A 19,071-nucleotide genomic window follows, 5' to 3' on the forward strand; every position below is an offset into this window, starting at 1 on the left:
TGTCCACCCTGTGAAAATAGTGGGTGGACGCCGTGTACCTGTGTGTACCCCCGACTTGTGCCCTGCTCTAACTATTGAGAGAGGAGGGTGGTGCTGTGTTGCTTGACTTTACAGCCGGTCATATAATGAACTGCAGCCTTGATTGGGGCGATTGCTTGGAAGTTGGACGCTGGAGTTCTGGAAGAGACATCTTTTTTCCAGGTTGGGGTCTTGAAGGTAGCACAGCTTGCAGATTCAGCACTGACCATCTTATTCTTGTGGACCCATACTTTAGCCACCACATGTTTGCTCTAAAATAAGCATCAGTGGGTCTGTCTGTATCTTGTGCTGGATAGATAAGCAGAGCACTGATTCCCTCCTTCCCCTACTACATATTCCCCCACCAAAAAATGGAACAGATACACTCATCTCTCACCATTGGCCGCAAGGAAGATTGGCTAAATCATCAGTCTTCTTTTCAGATGATGAATATCAGCCACTGATCACTTACCAGCAGACCACAACCCAGATCCTGCTACGGTCTCTGAACCCCATAGACTGGAGGAAGTGGAGGAGGAAAGCCTGGCCTTGGCGGATGATTAAGGTTATAAAGGTAACTAAGCTGAAGACATGGGCCTGCCTGTGGGAGAGGATAGAAATTAGAATGAACTGGGAGTGGCAGGAGTGAGGTGTGGAAAGTAGAATTGATGGGAATGGGAAGAATGTGATTGATGTTATAGCTAGCCAAAGGTAGGAATGAGTGGCTCAGTGGGAAGAAAGCGAGATAAGTCTGATGGGTAACAGGACAGGAAGGCGTGAGGAAGGGGTCAGGAGGAAGCGGAAGAGAACCCTGGCATTGGAGAGATCTCATGGGTGCTGGGTAACTTTCAGTAGCTTTAGGACATCAGTCTGCAACTGCCAATGTGATGGGTGGAAAGATGATGTGGGACAGAGATGATTTTGGGTAAAAGGTGGGATTGGGAAGAGTAGGGGTGAGGTAAGGGGTTGGTTCAATGTTGAAGAGATCGGCCAGGAAGAAGGAGGGATTAGGGTTGTTGGGCTGTAAGAAAGTCATGTAGGAGGTGATGGGGGCTGTTGAAGGTGGAGGGCGGTTGAGGTGGGAAGTGGGGTAGGTAGAGCGGGGTAATGGCTGATCACCCTCTGGTACATTCTGTTGCTTTCCCTCTTTTCTGTGTATGACCTGGAGGATTGCGTGGCACAACCTATTCTCCCTCTTGTTCCTGCTCCTGGTAGATTTTGCTTTTTTTCCTCCAATACCTTCTTCTAACTGTTCTAGCTCGCTTTTTCCACATGCTCACCATTGCGGACTTTTATGATCTACTCCCCCTTTTTTTTAATGTGCTCCCATCCTATTTCTGCTTTTCTTTCAGCTGTCTCTATTTTCTTAAGACCTCATATGCAACTCCTCAAGTTTATTCTCTGAGCATGCACCTTTATCTTGCATATTATGATTTTTCACCCTGTTTCGAAACATTTTTCTCACTCATGTCTGAGCTGTCCAGATAATTTCGTTTTGGCACTAGCTACTGGTTCCCTTTGTTTTCTCTTAATCACTGTTGATTCTTTTGGGCCTATCCTATTCCTACCCGATTTCTTTGTTTCCTTCACGAGTATGTGCTTTCTCTTCCCTCACTGCACTGCCATATCGAGCCTTATGCTTTCTCCACTTAACATGGCTTTTGTTATCTTTTGCCTGCTTATCTCATTAACTTTATTCTGCTTATTCGTGCGTGCTCAACTACCTTACTTGCGCAGACTCTTGATTCACCAATGTCATGAATCTATACCCATTTACCAACCCATACCACTTGTACTTTTCTCTTGGTTGCTCACCCTTCCCTAATTGTAGGGATGTAATTTGTATGGTCCTTTGACCATGTTTGCTTGCTCATTTACAATTTATTTTCACTGTGATTGTTTTTGACTCCTTTACTTCCTCTCTTTAGATGCCTATTGAGATTGTGCTGCTGCTCACAGTGCCTGTTGTAGACCCAGATAAGGAGGATCGAAATTGGAAGAGACCCCTCAACTGCCTCCATGTGATCACCGGTCCGCTTGTGTGCATCCTGACATTAAAGTCTGGGACATGTAAGTTACACCCTTGGCAACTAAATAGGCTTGTGCACTTGGGAATGCTGGTTAATTGTTGAAGTCGAAGTTTGGTGTGGGAATGGAGCAGTAGGGATTGACAAATCAATTATAGGTATGTTACTTAGCTTAGGACAAATGTCATTGTCAACTGGTTGTTAATCTGGTAGTAAGAATGACAGGATGCAGCTGAATTGCCACTTTAGACACATCAACTTTTGTTCACGTGCCTGATCTTTCTGATTTCCAATATCAGTGATGTAACGGAATCTGAGATGCACTAAGTTTATGTTCAAATAAGATAACATGAATAATGCAAGTTTTTAAAAAAAGGAATTCCAGGATGCACAGGCTTCTCAATGTCTAATCACTCAGAAAGATGAGTGAGGTCTTTTGGTAGTTGACCTGTTTCTTGGAATAATTGGAAGATTTAAGTGTCATCTGGCGCCTTAATTTGAGTAGCAAGTTTCTGGTGCTTATCTAGAACTTTTGGCCCTGTGGTAAAAATGAATAGTTGGACAAAACAACTGGTCTTTGTCTAGTAGTTTAGGAAGATGTGATGGATTAAAAGGATATTCTACATAATGCCGTGGTTTACCTGGGTGTTAGCTAGTACTAGGCTGCGGTGAGATGGGCTATCGATTGTTGTCTCAGACCTCAGAATGAAAGGATACATCTACTGGTACTTGTCTAGTGCCCCCGCCTCATAGAAAGATAATTGAGAAGTAATTTTGGTTTATTAGATTGGTCATTACTCAGTATATTGACATAAAAGGATGTATCCTGTTAATTCTTTAGAGCCTCTGAAGGATGTGTCCGGTCATCAGGTTATTCTCTAATTCACTGGTTGATGCAGTCATACATCTGGTAGTTGTGCTGTATTACAGACTGATGGGAAGTATATCTGCATGGTGGACCAGCTGTCTGGTTGTTATCAGGTATCTCTGAAGAATGGAATCGATAGCTAGCAGTATATCATTCTGTTTGCGTTGAACTTTGATAAGAAAACAATGTTGTGCTCCTTATTGACCTTCTTCCTTTTTCATCCCACAGACGGACTATATAAGATCGGAGAAGTGTTTCCTGTATGGACAGTGTTCATTTTGGCATCTTCTCTGCTGGCTGTGATCGTCTTCTTTACTTCAAAGAATGAGTCTGCTCCAAAATATCACTGTGTAAGAGCCCGCTAACTCCTTCTGGCTACAGAGGGCTTTAGCAATTATTAAGTTCCTTGAATACAAGCATTCCTCCTGTATCTTAGTAAGAAATTCCTAATAATTGAATGAGTGGGTTCACCTTTGGCCCATTAGAAGATTCACTGCCCCTCAAAAAAAAAAGTAAGGGATTAGAATTGTCTTCATAACTCCTCAAGCCTTTCCTCCTTTTTGCACGTTTCTTCTTACCCTCTCCTTTTTGCATCTAGTCAGAGCAAAAAGACATTCTGCAAAATTCTGGAACTATTTGATGGGTGATTTGGTTATTGTGGATTTAACTTAAATTATAAATTGCGATCTACCTCACACCCTTATCCCATCAGTGTGGCCTATCTCTCTACTAAAACCCTCACCAGTTATCAAAGTCAATAACTTTGGAGTAATCTTTAACTCTGCTTTTGATCTCTAGATTAACTATATTGCTAAGGAAATTCACATCAGACTTTTCTGCGAAACATTTTATTTTCACTCGCAAACATAACGTGGACCTTCTTGGAGTTTTCTCTTACGATATGGCAATGTAATTTTGACTCTGGGTTTTTTCCACTTCCTCTATTCTACTGTGTACATAAGATTACTTTGCTGGGTTTTGATACAGTTCTTTTACATCCATCAGTGGGGAGTTAATGCAGTAAAACTGGAATATGATGCATGTCATCCCCAAAAACTTCTTCATCATATCATCATCATCTTCATCATCTTCTGTTTCTTTGCTACCACATAGAGAATGCTCCTACAGTCACTAGGGTTTAGTTGACATGTAATTAAACACAAAAGGCGGTGGGAGAAAGCGTTCAATTTGTCTAAGCACTGGCAATCGCTCAGGGTAGCATCCCAACCCATCGTTCTTTTGCACACCATGCCACCTCAGTTTGAACCCAGCAATATGCTAATCAGTCTTGATCCTGCTTCTCAGGGGGACACTCCAGCCCAAACTGCCAAACCTCCCTGAACTGGAACACAACAACCAAGGACCGTTTTTTCCCTAGTTATGGGTGCATCACCCGGGTACAGCTTGGTTGCAGTGACACAGTGAGCATAGGACCAAAGTTTGGGCATACTCATGCCACTTAGGGCAGTAAATGAAATACACAAAAGGTGATGGGAGGAATGATTGCAATTTGTCTAACCACTGGCAATCGCTTGTGGTAGCATTCCAACCCATCATCTTTTGCTCACCATGCCACCTCGGCTAAACCGTTAGAATGACCAGCCTTCCTTGCTGTGCATTAACCACTTGGATGCTAAGGCCTTTTCCATCCTTCCCATGTAATTTCCATTGAAATGAATGGCAACTCCATGACGAGCTGAGCTAGTCATGAGCGTCGAAGGAGTTAATGACACGTTTAATTGTAGCCTTTTGGGAGGCCCTTCGCAGTCTCTAAAGTCACAGAGCTAAGGATTCTGAGTCAAAAGTAGCTGCCACTAGTTTGCTTGCTATTGAAGAGCACTTCTATATTAGTTGTTCATGAGACCCCAGTTTATTTTTAAATACTACGTATTTAGTCAATATTTCATACAAAGAATACATTGAATGTGTACTTTCTGCTCAACTCATTGACATCTACAACTGTATAGTGTGATGAGAAGACTACTCATTGGTATACAAATGCCTTTATAACTGGACCACTTCATCTTAAATCACATTATGTTGTGGTAAGATGCATGTAATTGAAATGTTGTGTCAACACATTGCTTATCCAGTGCTTCGTTTGAGCGAGGCCTCCAAAAACAAAGCAAATTAAAACCACTCTGAAGAGTACTCCTTATGGTCACAAACCTAACCATATCCTTAGTTAACAGGGCAAATCTAAACCAAACATATTACTATTCCACCGACTCTCATTGGAACCTGGATAATAATATAGCTTCGCTGTCTGGAAGTCAAAGCATAATCGTGTCCATGTGTCTCTTACTTCCTAAAATCATTACAAGCTAATTTAAATTCCCCTTCATTTGGATGAAGCTCTGACATGTCAAGGGCCATGAGCTTGGAACACTTTCATCCCGAAGTGAAATCTCAAAGTGGCCAATTAACATCCATAAATGGCTCAATACATCCCTCTTCTGCCAGGCCTTCTGCCTCATCACTGCCTGACCTTGCAGTATAATGCATCACTGACAATGAACTGCTTGTGCATGCTTTGTATCCTAAACTATTGCTGACTCCCAACCATTATGCTACAGTGTGGTGTCATCAAAAGGACCTAAAATAAAGCATTATCTCATTTGATGATCATTTCTTTGAATTCTTTTCACCCTGAAATTGTCCTCCTCTTCTCTGGAACTCATGGTTATTCTCATTTCCCACTTCATTCCTAATAATTCTCTGGGGGGGGGGGGGGGGGGGGAATTGTGGAGCCATTTCCATGTGGAGCATTGATACTCACTACAGTCTTCAAAGGCAGAACTCCTTTATATATTCTGATTTACTCCATGAATAGTCGTAAGGTACATTGGCACTGGAGCTGTTTGCATAGCCATTGATTATGGTAAAAACCTAATGGTGCAGTACCTGAGGAGCATCACTGAGAGCCTGCTCCCGGGGAAGGGCGAGAAGGGAATCTCTGTGTTTACTGATTTCTGTGAGGAGTCTGTTTAACTTGTCCTCCTCTAGGGGAGTCCCTGTCCCCCTCTACCTTTTGGGATTATTCTTCATGCACTTCTTCTGGTGGTCTTCTGCTTCCGTCTTGTCTCAAGTTAAAATATAGGTTACGAATTTTGAGTTAAAAGAATCAACTCCATAATAAACAAAACTCTCATTTGGAAATTAGAATCTGCTTCTAAAATAGTGCAATATCAATTATGTAGAAGAACATGAGTTTAAAGGTCTGGGGATACAGGCATATAAGGATCTCCGCATTAGAAGAGATAATTTAAAGTAAGCATTCATCCCCTGATCTGCCTTTTTAGTTTTCCACCACATGAACTTACACAATCCTACCCAGTTCAACAAAGCTTGCAAGCCTCCTCTCACTCCTACCCACCTCATCATTATCTTGTCTAGCTACCTCATGTCCTTCCTCAATATCTATATCAGGATTATGCTGCTAGTATGAAGCAGGGAAAAAGTAGATTGAAGACAAACACTTCCAAAAGGGAGTGATAGCTGGGGAAACATTTGTACATTTGAGGTGTAATAAATTTCAACATTGGAGAACTCCCTCATAAAATTAACACAGTTCTTAACATTTAAGTGTAAAGAAATGTACCACATAACCTCTGTGTATGTCCTCTGGAGAATTTGAAACCCATTGCTGGCTTCTATTCTTTCATCTCCCTTTGGTGGATTCTCCATGTACTGTTTCTCTGGGATGAAAGGGTGTCTTCTCCACTTGTCTGCTTCTTGGAGATTTTCCATTTAGTGTTTTTTATTTCTTTTCTTATTTTTATTTTTTACCGCTTTGTCCCCCGGATGTTGGCTGCTTGCTTTTGCTCTGATGGAGTCTCCATTTTTCTGCTTTACTTTTGGGGCACAAGGGAGAATTGAAAAAGGGTCTAATGCTTTATTTGATTTAAACCTTGTCTAGAGAGAGTCATTTTCAAACATATCCCTAGTAAGTATTTCTTCCTGCCTCTTCTCTCCTAAAAAAACATTCTTATCTTGCAGACCTTATCTTTCTATGTCACCTGACAAATGTCTTTTCTCCAGACATCCCATGTTTACCTCCTTTACACGCAGGTTCTGATAGGTTCATGAGTTGTTATATCCTCAATGTGCACATAATGTATAACAGCAGTATGTATATGCTTTTGTCTTGGCTTTAGATTTTCTCATACTTGGGGTTCTTGGTCAGTGCACTGTGGATTAATGCTGCTGCCACTGAAGCTGTGAACATCCTTCGTACCTTTGGCGTGATCTTTAAACTGAGCAACACTGTTCTTGGTCTAACACTGCTGGCTTGGGGAAACAGCATTGGAGGTGAGCGTAATCAGTTCGCTTTTTAAAACTGCATTGTATATGGGATCTGCGATTGGCCATTGGCACAGCAGCAGTGAAGACGAGAAGAGTGAATGAGCATTAGCAAACCGCACTAGAGGAGTGAATGAGAATTGGGATAGCAGCAGAGGAGTTGAGAGCCTTAGGAAATAGCATTCAAGATGAGATCAGTGAATTGTTTTTTTCATAACAGCGGTGGAGATGTGAGGAGTCAATAAGTATTGTTATAGCAGCATGTAGGTAAGAGGAGTGAATGAGCATTGGGAAAAAGCTAAAGGGGAGGGGATGATCATTTTCACTGTAGCAATGGGGGTGAGAGGAGTGGAGTATTGAGACAGAAGCAGTGGAGGCGAGAAGAGTGAATGAGCATTGGGGAACAGCACTAGAAGTAATAGCCCTGAGTGAATATTAGGATAGCAGCAATGGGCGTGAGACCAATTAATAAATATTGGGAAACAGCAGTGGAAGTTAGAGGAGTGAATGAGCATTGAGAAAGTACACTGGAGGTAAGACAAGTGCATAAGCACTAGAAACCAGTATAGTGAGGGGAATGATTGAGCATCAGGAAATCACTGGAGGTTAAATGAGTGAATGAGCTGCGGGAAACACCATTGGAGATTGGGAAACAACATTGGAAGGAGAAAGGTGAATTGAGGAGTCCATTATCTTTGGGAAACCGCATTGGAGGAAAGTAGTTTGAAACAGGGTTGGAAAACAGCAGCGGGAGGAGTAGAGGTGCATAAGGATTGGGAGACAGCACCGGAGGACAGAGGAATGAATGAGTATTGGGAAACAGCATTGGGACTAAGGGCATGAATGAGTATAATGATACAACATAGGAGAGAGAGGAGTCAATGAGAAATCTTAAACCACACTGTGAGTTGAGAGTGTTGATTGATTGGGAAGCTGCATTGGAGGTGGTAGTGAACGAGGTTTGGGGAAGGATTGGCAGTGAGAGCAGTGAATAATGATTCTGAGAGAATAAGCAGTGAAGAGCGGTGAATGAGCTTTGCGATTATAGCTATGGAGGTGAGAGGAAAGAATGAGCATTAAGAAACAGCCGTGGGGGCAAGAGGAGTAAAGGAAAAGCCTTGGAGGTGAGAGGAATGAATGAACACTGAGAAACCAAATTTGCAGTGACAGGAGTGAATGAGCATTACAAAACTGCATTCAGGGTGGAAGGAGGGAATGAATATTTGAGGTGAAAAGAGTGAATGAGCAAAGGGGAAATGACATGGAAGTGAAAAGAGTGAGTGAGCATTGGCAAGCTGTGTTGAAGGTCAGAGGAGTGAATGAGCATTTGGAATTTGCACTGGAGGTGAGGGAAGTTCATAAGTAGTGGGAACAGCAGTGGAGTGAACAAGCATTTCAAAAGTTCTGGACATGAGAGGAATTAATGAGCAGGAAGTGAATGAGCATCAGGGAGCAATATCGGAGGTGAGAGGAGTGACTGAACATTGGGGTTCTGCATTGGACGAGAGAGGAATAAGTGAGCATTGGTGGTGGGAAGATTGAAAGAGCATGATTAAGCAGTGTCAAAGTGAGCACCCTAGACGAGAGACCTTGGATAACAACTCTAGAGGTGAAAGGACTGTGAAAACCTCTAGGTGAGAGCACTGAAGATGAGAGGACAAAAGGGCAGAATAGGGGTTGAGAAGGAGATTTAGAAAAGTCATATGGTTCTGAGGCTTGTTTGCATCAATAACAATTCTCATGTTATAGAAGTATGAATTTGTTTTTATATAGTGCTTAATTTTTCAGGCTTAGCCACATGAGGACTGCAAAAAGGTGTTGTTGATGCTCAGTGTAATAATACTAAATATATCCACCTCAGATGATTAAAAAGCTCAGTTGCCCCTTTGAGATTCAAATTTGTTACTTGTGTTTCCCACCAAAGGTCGACAGCCATTGCTTTGATCCCTGAGCATGTCTAAAGATTTCAGAACTTCTATTCAAGCCATCCTTGCCCAACATAACACAACCACACAGTAGCAAACACAACTGGTCATTAAAATCTCAGCACCATGTGGATGAGGCAAAAGAGCTACAAAGTCATACAAATGGTAAATAAACAAAAAGAATGGTTGCTCAGGATTCACTAGAAAGAATATGTCTAAATCTTGTGTACAACGTTCCTATAGTGCATGTAGCTAGTGTTTTCTTGTTCCCGGTGTATGTCTTTTGAGGAGATGCTCTGATTGGTATTGGTTCTGTCTGGGGATTCAGACTTGATGCCTCTATCTAGATATTACCTCATTCTTCCCACTGGAAGTTCATTGGGACAGCCTTGCTGTGTACCATGATCTTTCATTTGAATGCAGCAGCAGGTCAGGCTTTGTGGTGCTAAAGTGGCATTTGTGTATGGACTAGCTGAAATAAGACTTAGGAGGAGATATTAGCCAACAAGATCAATGCCTATAATTTATATGCACCAGAATCAGTCTTTCCGACACACAACCATTGATAAAAAGGGTTGACAAGATGAAAAAAAATTAAAATGTAAGCAAAGGTTTGCTTCTTTAAAAGGGTAGTAAGTTCCAGACTATCACTTTCAGAGTTTAAAATTGTGTGAGCCACTGACCTGTATGCAAATAGTGTCGATACTCTTGGGACCGTCACATGTTAACACACAGCTGACAATTGGGCACCTTTAATTGAAGAGTCAGAATTAAAAACATTGCATCTCCTCATCTCCACCATTACCCAAACTCTATTCTAAACTATGGCTTCACTCATTTGATGACATAATCATTAAAATGCCTTTTTGGTATGTCCATTCATGAAAGTGATTTTTTACTATCCAGTTCAGAGGTTGCAGACAATAAAAAATAATATAACTTTGAATATTGCATAGAAATTAGATATGGAACCTCCACTTAATATCAACAAGTTTCAAGTGTTTAATAGCTCATATCAAAAATCAACCTTCAGGTACATTTTAATACCTCTATATACTGGCAAATAATTGAAATATTAGCCATTGGATTAGCTAAATGCTAATTTCTTCTTTACGAAACAAAACTCATGGATTATTTGGGCACTCTCTCCACCTCATCCCATCTCTCTTTTCAGAGGCACGGACCTGTTGGAAAATCTTTCCATCATGACATTGACTAAAGTATGGTTCAATTCAGAGATGGTTAAAACATTGGCAGTTTCTTGCATTTTTACTTTCTTTGTAAATGGTAAAACACTACCAGAGATGGTGGTTCCTCTTTTGGGGGAGCGTTTTACACAAGCCACTGAACTTTCTTTATTTAGATATATGTCTGTAGGGCTGAGGCTAGAGCTGCTGTTCTTGACAGAGAAACAAGTGGGCAAAGAGCAAAGCGCTATCTAAGTGAGTGAGCTGTGGAGCGTTGCATGAGCAAGAGACCAAACCCATAGGTTCATGGTTTTGGAATCAGTCTGAAGTCCATCTCACATAGTGTAATCTGCATGTATGCATCACTGGTCACCCTCCTCAAAACAACGTGTATCTGATGAATGGTTGGCAGTCTGATCCTTTGTTGAAGTTGTAGCTTTCCTTGCCACTATGAACCCAACCCATTTCCTGTATGTGATGGTTATCCTGCAAAATTGGGATGATTCAAGAATGTGAAAATTGTTCTCCAAGGATTGAAGCAACAGCCGAACTTTAAAAAAGAGCATCATCCAATGATTGCCAGGCCCACACCCTCCCGGTAGGAAAAGTATTGAGCCCCTCGTCCAGTAAAGTGTTTGGCTCACAACTGAATAGATGTTTGCAACAGCATAAGGAGAGATGAAGGCAGAAGAGTGTGTGAATCCTCTGGTGGGTTGTCTCTTCTTCTCCAGACTTAGGAATGAAGTCTTGAAAGCTAGCATAACTACCTTGTTTCTAGGACTGTGGAGAGAGGAGCGACTCACCTGCCTGCATAGGGGAGTTAGACAGCACCCAACAGGAAGTGGAGAGCTATTCCATGAGGAGGCCTGGGTGACTGGAAAGACCTTATGAAGACATCACAATGTATGGAAACTGCAAAGAGCCACAACATCACCTCAACGGTCTGCTCTGCTATATCACAAAGACACTTCGGTCGAGGAGGTGCCCTCTTGCCATCATCGCCTCCACATACCTCAGGGTTGTCTGTTCCTACTTGTCCTGCCTCCCCCATGAGGGTTGACTAAGCCCTCTGGCCAGGAGTTGGCTGATTCAAGAGCTCCTTTTATTCTGCTTCCCAGCCTCTCCAGGAGATTGCACAGTTGAAAGTATTGTCAGAATCTGCTTGTTCTGACCAGTAGCCACTGTTCCATCTGGTTCATGTGGATTTTTTGGACCAGTAAGTGCCTCTCTGACTGGTGAATCATAACCACAATGGGCAGTACTCAAGATAAACGCCTTTTAACCCGTTCTCACCTCTAAAAGTATATCTTTGTATTTTCCTGGTCCTGCACCAGTCCAGCTTGGCAAATGGATTTAACTCTACTCTGGACTCCAGTGACTATGCCACACCCAACTGAGCACTGGTAATTGGGGGAAAAAACATCCCTTTCTGCCACCTTTATCACCAATAAGGGCCTAATAGCATTGTTTGAAAGTGTGCGTATTTACTTACTTTGGCAGAGCAGTGGGCTATTCGGGCACTGGAGCTCTGACTTTTATTTTTTTACATTCTTCAAATTCCAGACATTAAAATCACTTCTGTAGACTCAGAGGGCCAGGCATTGCCATGACAAAGAGCGTAACATTGTATCTCTGTGTTGTGTACCTCTAATGTATTCACGATGTTTAATGCCTGAATACTTCCAAGAAGCCCCAATTTGAACCACACAATTCCCTATTGGATAACTATTGTGTCCATTATGGTTTGCATAGTTTGGTATACTAACCTGTCCTAGTCTGGAGAAAGTTTGGTTTTAAGTGCACCATTACTGACCCATGATTTGTTAGTTGGTTATCTGTAAAATGCATTGCTTAGGTGCACAATATAACGTTTATGCTTTCTTCTGGCGTTAAGGTCATGAGTAACATAAGCCATAGACATCAATGTTAACTGAATTCATAGTGTTAGAACTGGCTATTTCTGGTAGGCTAAGGCTGACGCCAAAGCCAGGCAGAAACCACCATTCTAGTCAGGGCAAGGGAGTCACACGCCAAGATAACCCCTGCTCACCCCCCTTGGTAGCTTGGCACGAGCAGTGAGGCTAAACTCGGAGGCAATGTGTAAAGCATTTGCGCCAGCGCACAACAGCAACAACATCCTAGGCACACCACAAAGGGAACTCCACACAAGGTTATATTAAAATAACTTTTGTATTGTCAAAACACATCAGATAGAAATCACACATGTACATTGTGCCAACTGGCACGGGCAATATTCACAAGGGATTATTTACAAGACAGGGCCACATGGGCCACTGTCAGAATCAACACTTTTAGAAATAGAAATACTGTCAGAAATTAGAATAAAAGGATATAAAATCACTGTAGCACAAAATAACAATTATAGATCACATCCAGTAACTACTGGTAAAGGTAGGTACACACTACGCAATACTAATAACCATCGGCCTAGATCACGCATGGACACATAACCTCTCTAGTATAAACTATACTAGGCAAAACACAACCACCTAAGAATAAAATACATTTAGGGGTAGAAGCAAGAACACATTACACATGATGCATCAAAAACACATTCAGCGGTGTAGGGAAAAAGGTAAACACATGATGCATAAAACATTCAGAGGTGTAAGGAAAGAAAGAACACATGATACATAAAAACATTCAGAGGTGTAAAATCAAGGAAGACACATGATGCATTAAAAACATTCAGAGGTGCCCCAACCCAACTCAATAGCGCAAAAACACACAGTAGACAATTACCATCCTAAACATAGCAGATAACCATATTGCGCAAAACTTACATACCAGCCCCCATCCAATAAAGGGCCTGCAGAGCCCTGTGTCCAGAATGTCAGGGCGCGCTGCCATGCAGCACCAGTCAGAGGTGCGCCAACGGCGCAGAACCTAAACGTTGCAGGTGCCCACTACTTGCTGGGCACCTGGAAAGCACACAGGACCTAAACGGTGCAGCTGCCCACTAATTGCTGGGCAGCTGTGAATCAACAAAAACTGCGCCAGGGGCTGTCACTAGCCCCTAGAATAAATCTGCGCCAACTGCTGAGCCACACAGGCTCTGAAGACACTCGTGTCCACAAACGTTGAAGCCACACAGGCTCTTAAACAAATATGCCCCCTGAGCCTATCTAGGCTCGCCAAACAAAAATGCGGGGGTCGGAGTCCCTCTCGGGGGACTCAGCCTTAAGGAGATGGCCCAGGAGCCCTCTCCGGGCTCTACATACGGTGGGGCGACCCTCTGCCAACCGGGGCCGCCCTTGAAGCCCTCGTGGCTTCATACAGACAATAAGCGCGAGCTCGCGCTACTGGGGGGGGGGCGGACACCGATCATGTGTCCCGGCGCCCCTCCCTTTCTTCTGCCCCACTCACCGGTTCGCTGGCGATCGGCGGCTCTCCTCACTCGGGGCTCCCTCGGCACACGGGAGCCCCGCAACCACCCATCCTTCCGCTTCTCCTCTTTTGCCCTCAGGGCCCGGGCCGGCAGAATCTCCGGTCTCCCTCTGCACACGAGAGACCGGAAGGCAGATCTCCCAATCAGGGCGCGGCTCTCCAAACGAGCCCCTCGTGACGCGGCGACTCTTCTGGCCAATCCACCAATCGGAGCGCGGCGCTCCGAGACAAACCTCCACCAGTGGCCCAATCACTTCGCGGCCTCACAGGGCGAGCCTCCCAGGCCCGCCAATCATAGCGCGGCATCTCCGGCGGCCATGACACACAGCTCTGGCCGCGGCGGTGAACAAAGGGGCATAACGAGGGGTGGGCACCCTCGCCATTAAAATAAAGAAGCGAGGTGGGCACTCGCAAAATAAGTAAATGGGCAAAGTCGCAGGGTAGGCACCTGCCAAACCTCACGCAAAATGCGTGACGGCGACACGCTCGGATGTCAGCAAAAAGCGCTCTCAAGCGCTATGGGACAAAATAAAGCGCTTCCATCGCGCTGGGGCACTGCCAGCACCCACAGGCCCCTAGAAATGACCCCTATAGCAAGAAGGGTCCACAGAAGTTCTTCAGGGGATGCAGCAAGTCCTTCCAGGCAAAAGCAAGAGAAAGTTCCCAGAAGTCTGCAGCAGGGGACCACAGGCAAAGGTCCCCAGGGAAAGTCCATCAGGTGTCCAGGGGCTGGGCAGGGCCCAGGGATTCCCCTGAGCCCAAGCAGCAGCACGCCCCTGGCAGATTCAAGTCAGAAACAAGAACATTTTGGAAGGGGACACAGCCCCTTCTTATACACAGAAAAGTCTTTGAAGTCTTTGTGCAGGCAGTGTGAGAACCAGCTAGAGCTGGTTATAGGGAAGTCCTTTCAGTATCAGGGATAGAGGTGACAGTCGCCCAGCGGGGAGGTGGAGCCAGCATTGTGGCAGGCAGGCACAGCCTCATTCACACTTAGGTGCTATCTCCTCCCACTTCCTTGGCAGCAGATGCTGCCTTTCATCCACGGGCTGACTCAGACAACCTCCTGGGGCTCTGCAGCCCCTGTCACCCTCAAACCAGACAGTCAATCCACAAGCAGGCCCAGGCACTCTGGGCCAGGCTCACCAGCCAATCACACGCCAGACACAAATTACTCAAATATGCCAACTTCTCAAAGTGGCACTTTTAGACTAGACACAACCATTACACCATTACGCAGCGTTCAATCTCATGAGTTCGCACATATCAAACTCGACCCTGCACTCCCACACATCAGGAATTACCATGGGCATACATATTCCCCATTCATTCCTATGGGAGGGCAGGTCACTCACCACACATACACAGAGAGCTCACGCACTTTACACTGTACCACAGTGAAAAAGTGCGCCAAGGCCTAAAATCACCAACACCAGGTTCCAGAAACAGGCTAGGAAAAAGCAAAAAGTCTCGGGGTGAACCTGCCAAAAGGGCCAGGTCCAACACATAGTGCCTAGCATAAAAGGGCTAAAAACATGTTTAGGGTCAGTTCTCTGGCATAGAAGGTGCTACGCACTTCTGGTTTTCCAGGTAGACCATGTTTTAGATGCACTCTTTTCTAACTTGTTGTTAAATTCCTGTTATTTCTTCTAAACCAAACCACAGAGTGGACATTCAAGGTATTCGCTCATATTTATATAATTCAGTATTGCATACTAGGCTTCTAAGCCCCTCCTGGAGTAAGTATTGACTGCTCAATACCATTACCGTGAAAGTGCTTAAATTAAGTGCTTGGTGTAGGAGAGTGCCTCTTTTTGACATGGGCCCCCTGCACTTTGAGTGGTATTTGATGCAATTTTGACTGAAGTGCACTAGGTATCTGTTAACCAGGTCGCCATTGCTCTTTCCCTACAACAAGATAACTGTTCAATTGTTGCCCAATTGGCAGGACCTCTAGCACCCTTGTAAGTCCTTGGTATATGGTACCCCTAGGGCATGGGTTCTAAAGAAGGTCCCTAAGGGATGCAGCATGTATTGTGTCACCCTAAGGGAGCCACCACCAAACCCATGCAGACTGTCATTGCAGGCTGTGTGAAATAGTGCAGACAAAAGGCAAAACCTGACATGGCACACACCCTGTGTGCCATGCCCACACACACTACATGCAATCAATCAATCAGGGGAATTGTAAGCGCGCAACTCACCCGTGAGGTTCCCAAGGCGCTGGGGGGGGGGGATAAGCAGCTCTGTTCAGTCGAAGAGCCAGGTCTTGAGCATCTTCCTGAAGGTGTTCAGGGAGGGGGCACGTCTAATGTCGATCGGGAGCTCGTTCCAGGACTTGGCCGCGGTGTAGGAGAAGGCTCTTCCACCTGTTCTGGCTCTGCAAATGCACGGGGTTTCGGCGAGGTCGAGGTCGGCGGATCGGAGGTTTCTTCATGCAATATATGTCCGTCACCTCTACAGTAGGCCTTATAGCCTTAAGACAGGTTGCATTATATTACATGTGTGGACATATCTGCCTGAGGAGATATGCCCCTGTTCTGACTAGTTCAATTACTAGATAGTACAAGTGAGCAAGGAAGCCATCGTAAGTGTATGTACTGGGCCCTGTTCATTACGTGTTTCCCAGCCACATGATAGCTTCGTTGAAACCTATGGTGTTTAGTATCAAACACTTTGTCTTAATAAATTCACTACTGGCATCAGTATGGATTTATTAAGACAGTCACCCAGAGGGAACCTTAGAGCTGCCAAGTGAAAACCTACCAGCCTCTAGTGTGCTGGCTGACTGGTATCATCCAGCCTGCCACTCAGACAGGTTTCTGACCCCCTGCAGGTGAGAGCCAATGCTCTCTGAGGCCAGAAACAATGCCTGCTCCAGAAGTAGGTGTCCACACTTCCTACATCAAGATATCTAGTGATATAATATATCAGGGCCAGGGACTTCAAAGTCCCAGCAGTCTTTGATGTACAACCCCAGCTTCCTCAGACCAGGGAGATACCACCCCCTACCCTAAGGCCCATTTGGCACCAGGACAGGTGGATAATTAGAAATGCAGGGAGGCATGGTGCAGTACCAGGCTAGTAACACCCCTTAGATGGGCTGCCTGATGTGACCCCTTAAAGAAGGATTTCATTATCTTGTTTTTGGGGAAAGTAGGAACTCTGGGATAGGGTTATGCTTACTCCCACAAGAAGCGGTCATATAGGGGGTGTAGTGACCCCAAGGGTAAGTAGCCCATTAGCTACTACCCTTCACTCCCCTTTACTCCCCAAAATTCAGTATTTAAGAGGCTCCTTGACACTAGGAACTCAGTTTTGACTGACTGAAGAAAGACGAGAACAAAGAAGAGCCGAAGAAGCAAGAACTATAGACTGCTGGTGGACTTTGGCGCCCAACCCTTCATGCCGAACTGCTCCTCTCCCAACAATTGCAATGCCCAAACTTGTTGTACAGCTTCCAAAAGCCTTGGGGGGCCTCCAACACTTCACCAAGCCATCAGCATTTCACTTGAAGTAGAGAAGCCACTTCCCTGTAGGTACTGACCACACCTTCCGGTTTACCATTCTTCTGGCACAGCATTCACCCAGGAAGAGGTCACCATGCTCCAAATGGGAAAATCCGTTTCCCCACCAAGTGAGAAGACGCCAGGACCAACCGAAGCCAATCTGCACCAATACCCGAGGTACCAGACCCCATGCAGCAACCAAAGCTTGTTTGAGTCCCATCTGGACTCTAGCACTGCAAAAACCGATCAGCCGATGAGGGACGTCCGCATCGCAGAGGCCAGCACCAAGAGTCGCCCAGCTGTCCAGATTTGCACCCCTTTTGCCGGTCTAACCGACATCCATGGGTGTCTTTGACGCACGAGCACAAGCCGACCAAAACCCTCTGCACGCGAGCATCCCAGCCTGGGTCCGCAACAACCGATGGTTCTCCCTTGCTCCCAGGGCTCCCACGAACCAAGCCTCCCCATTCGGAGCTCCCGGACTTGTCCCCAAGTCCCGATCTGCAGCCTGTTTCTAGGTGGTCCCCCTCCTTGCCTACTCTGTAACTTGCAAGGCTTCCAACCGGTCCAGCACCTCTACATCCGGACACTCCAGGGTAGGTAAACCTGAATTGCTGGTGGCACTATGGACAGTGGCCCCCTAGCACCTTAAGTCCTAAAGGGGATCCCTGAGAACTGTTTGCAAAGAACCGTATGCAGTATATGTCTTTTTCTTCATAGGAAAGCGTTACCGCGTAAAAACGCATTTGAGTGCACCTTTTACCTGCTGAAATTGCTATTAAGAAAAGTACTTACCCATCTACGAAGTTCTTGGTCTTCAAATAAATATAAAAATACTTATTTATCTTAATTGGTCTCAAGTTTTTACTTGAGTGTGTGTCTCATTTATTGACTCTGTGTGTGTTCAACAAATGTGTTCAACAAATGCATTAACACTACCCTCTGATAAACCTAAACTGCTCGCCCACACTACCACAAAAGAGAGCATTTGGGATTATTATTTAAAACCCTGTAAGCCAATGAGGATCATCTGAACTTTTTGGTACACTATGTAAAAAGCCAGCTTCCTACACTTAGTCATTCAAATTGAGTGAATTAGTGTTGTTGCCCTGTGACACTAGTGGTAAATAACATTATACCAACAAGGAAAATGCTAAGTGACCTCTGATTGCCTGAGAAAGATCCTTTCAAAATGTTACACTGAGACATTATAACGAGCACTTAAACTGGCGGCCTTGGACCATAAAGACTGTTGTTTATTGTTTAGACCATGCCTAAACTGCCCTTTTACTTTTTTACAGATTTCTTCTCGAACCTGACTATGGCACGACAAGGATACCCACGGATGGCAATCTCTGCCTGTTTTGGTGGGATTATCTTCAGTATCCTTCAAATTACTTTTCTCTTACTTACTCCTCAAAGATATTCACTACCATGTTTTCGAATTTATGGGAAATTGGATAACGTTCACCCTTTTAGGCGATTTCTCTCTAAGCGAAGGGCCCTTGATGCTACATCCAAGAGACCTTGTATGCAGAGGTCAGAGTGGTTAGGAAAATATACTATCCAAGGATTTATTGGGCGTGTGTATGAGGAGGAGGGACCTACTGTGAGTTAACAGTAACAGGACAGTATTATTAAGTACTCCGAAATGCCAGTTGGGATGGGCTCTGACCAGTCAATATAAGGAATAAGACCCAGTGAAGAGCACACTAAAAGGTCTGGTCAGTTTTTGTGAAGTGGCGTCCCTGTTAAGTCTGTAAGCAGAGAATCTTACAAGAGTGCAAAATTGGAGTTGGACTGGTACATCGGTATAAGGGACAACCCCAG

At 44.5% G+C, this 19,071-nt stretch overlaps 1 protein-coding gene across 3 annotated transcripts in view; it reads left to right on the forward strand.

Annotated features, from left to right (window-relative positions):
• SLC8B1 (solute carrier family 8 member B1) overlaps window positions 1–19,071 on the forward strand; it is a 206,171-nt gene that overhangs the window by 179,164 nt on the left and 7,936 nt on the right. For all 3 annotated transcript variants that reach the window (XM_078667148.1, XM_078667147.1, XM_078667149.1), the window contains 5 exons: window positions 462–592; window positions 1,947–2,088; window positions 3,142–3,263; window positions 7,071–7,224; window positions 18,543–18,623. In XM_078667148.1, the coding sequence (XP_078523274.1) occupies window positions 462–592; window positions 1,947–2,088; window positions 3,142–3,263; window positions 7,071–7,224; window positions 18,543–18,623 (630 nt within the window). The remainder of the gene's footprint in view (window positions 1–461; window positions 593–1,946; window positions 2,089–3,141; window positions 3,264–7,070; window positions 7,225–18,542; window positions 18,624–19,071) is intronic.

Source organism: Lissotriton helveticus, chromosome 11 (assembly GCF_964261635.1).
Source record: "Lissotriton helveticus chromosome 11, aLisHel1.1, whole genome shotgun sequence".
In the NCBI taxonomy this organism is placed as follows: Eukaryota; Metazoa; Chordata; class Amphibia; order Caudata; family Salamandridae; genus Lissotriton; species Lissotriton helveticus.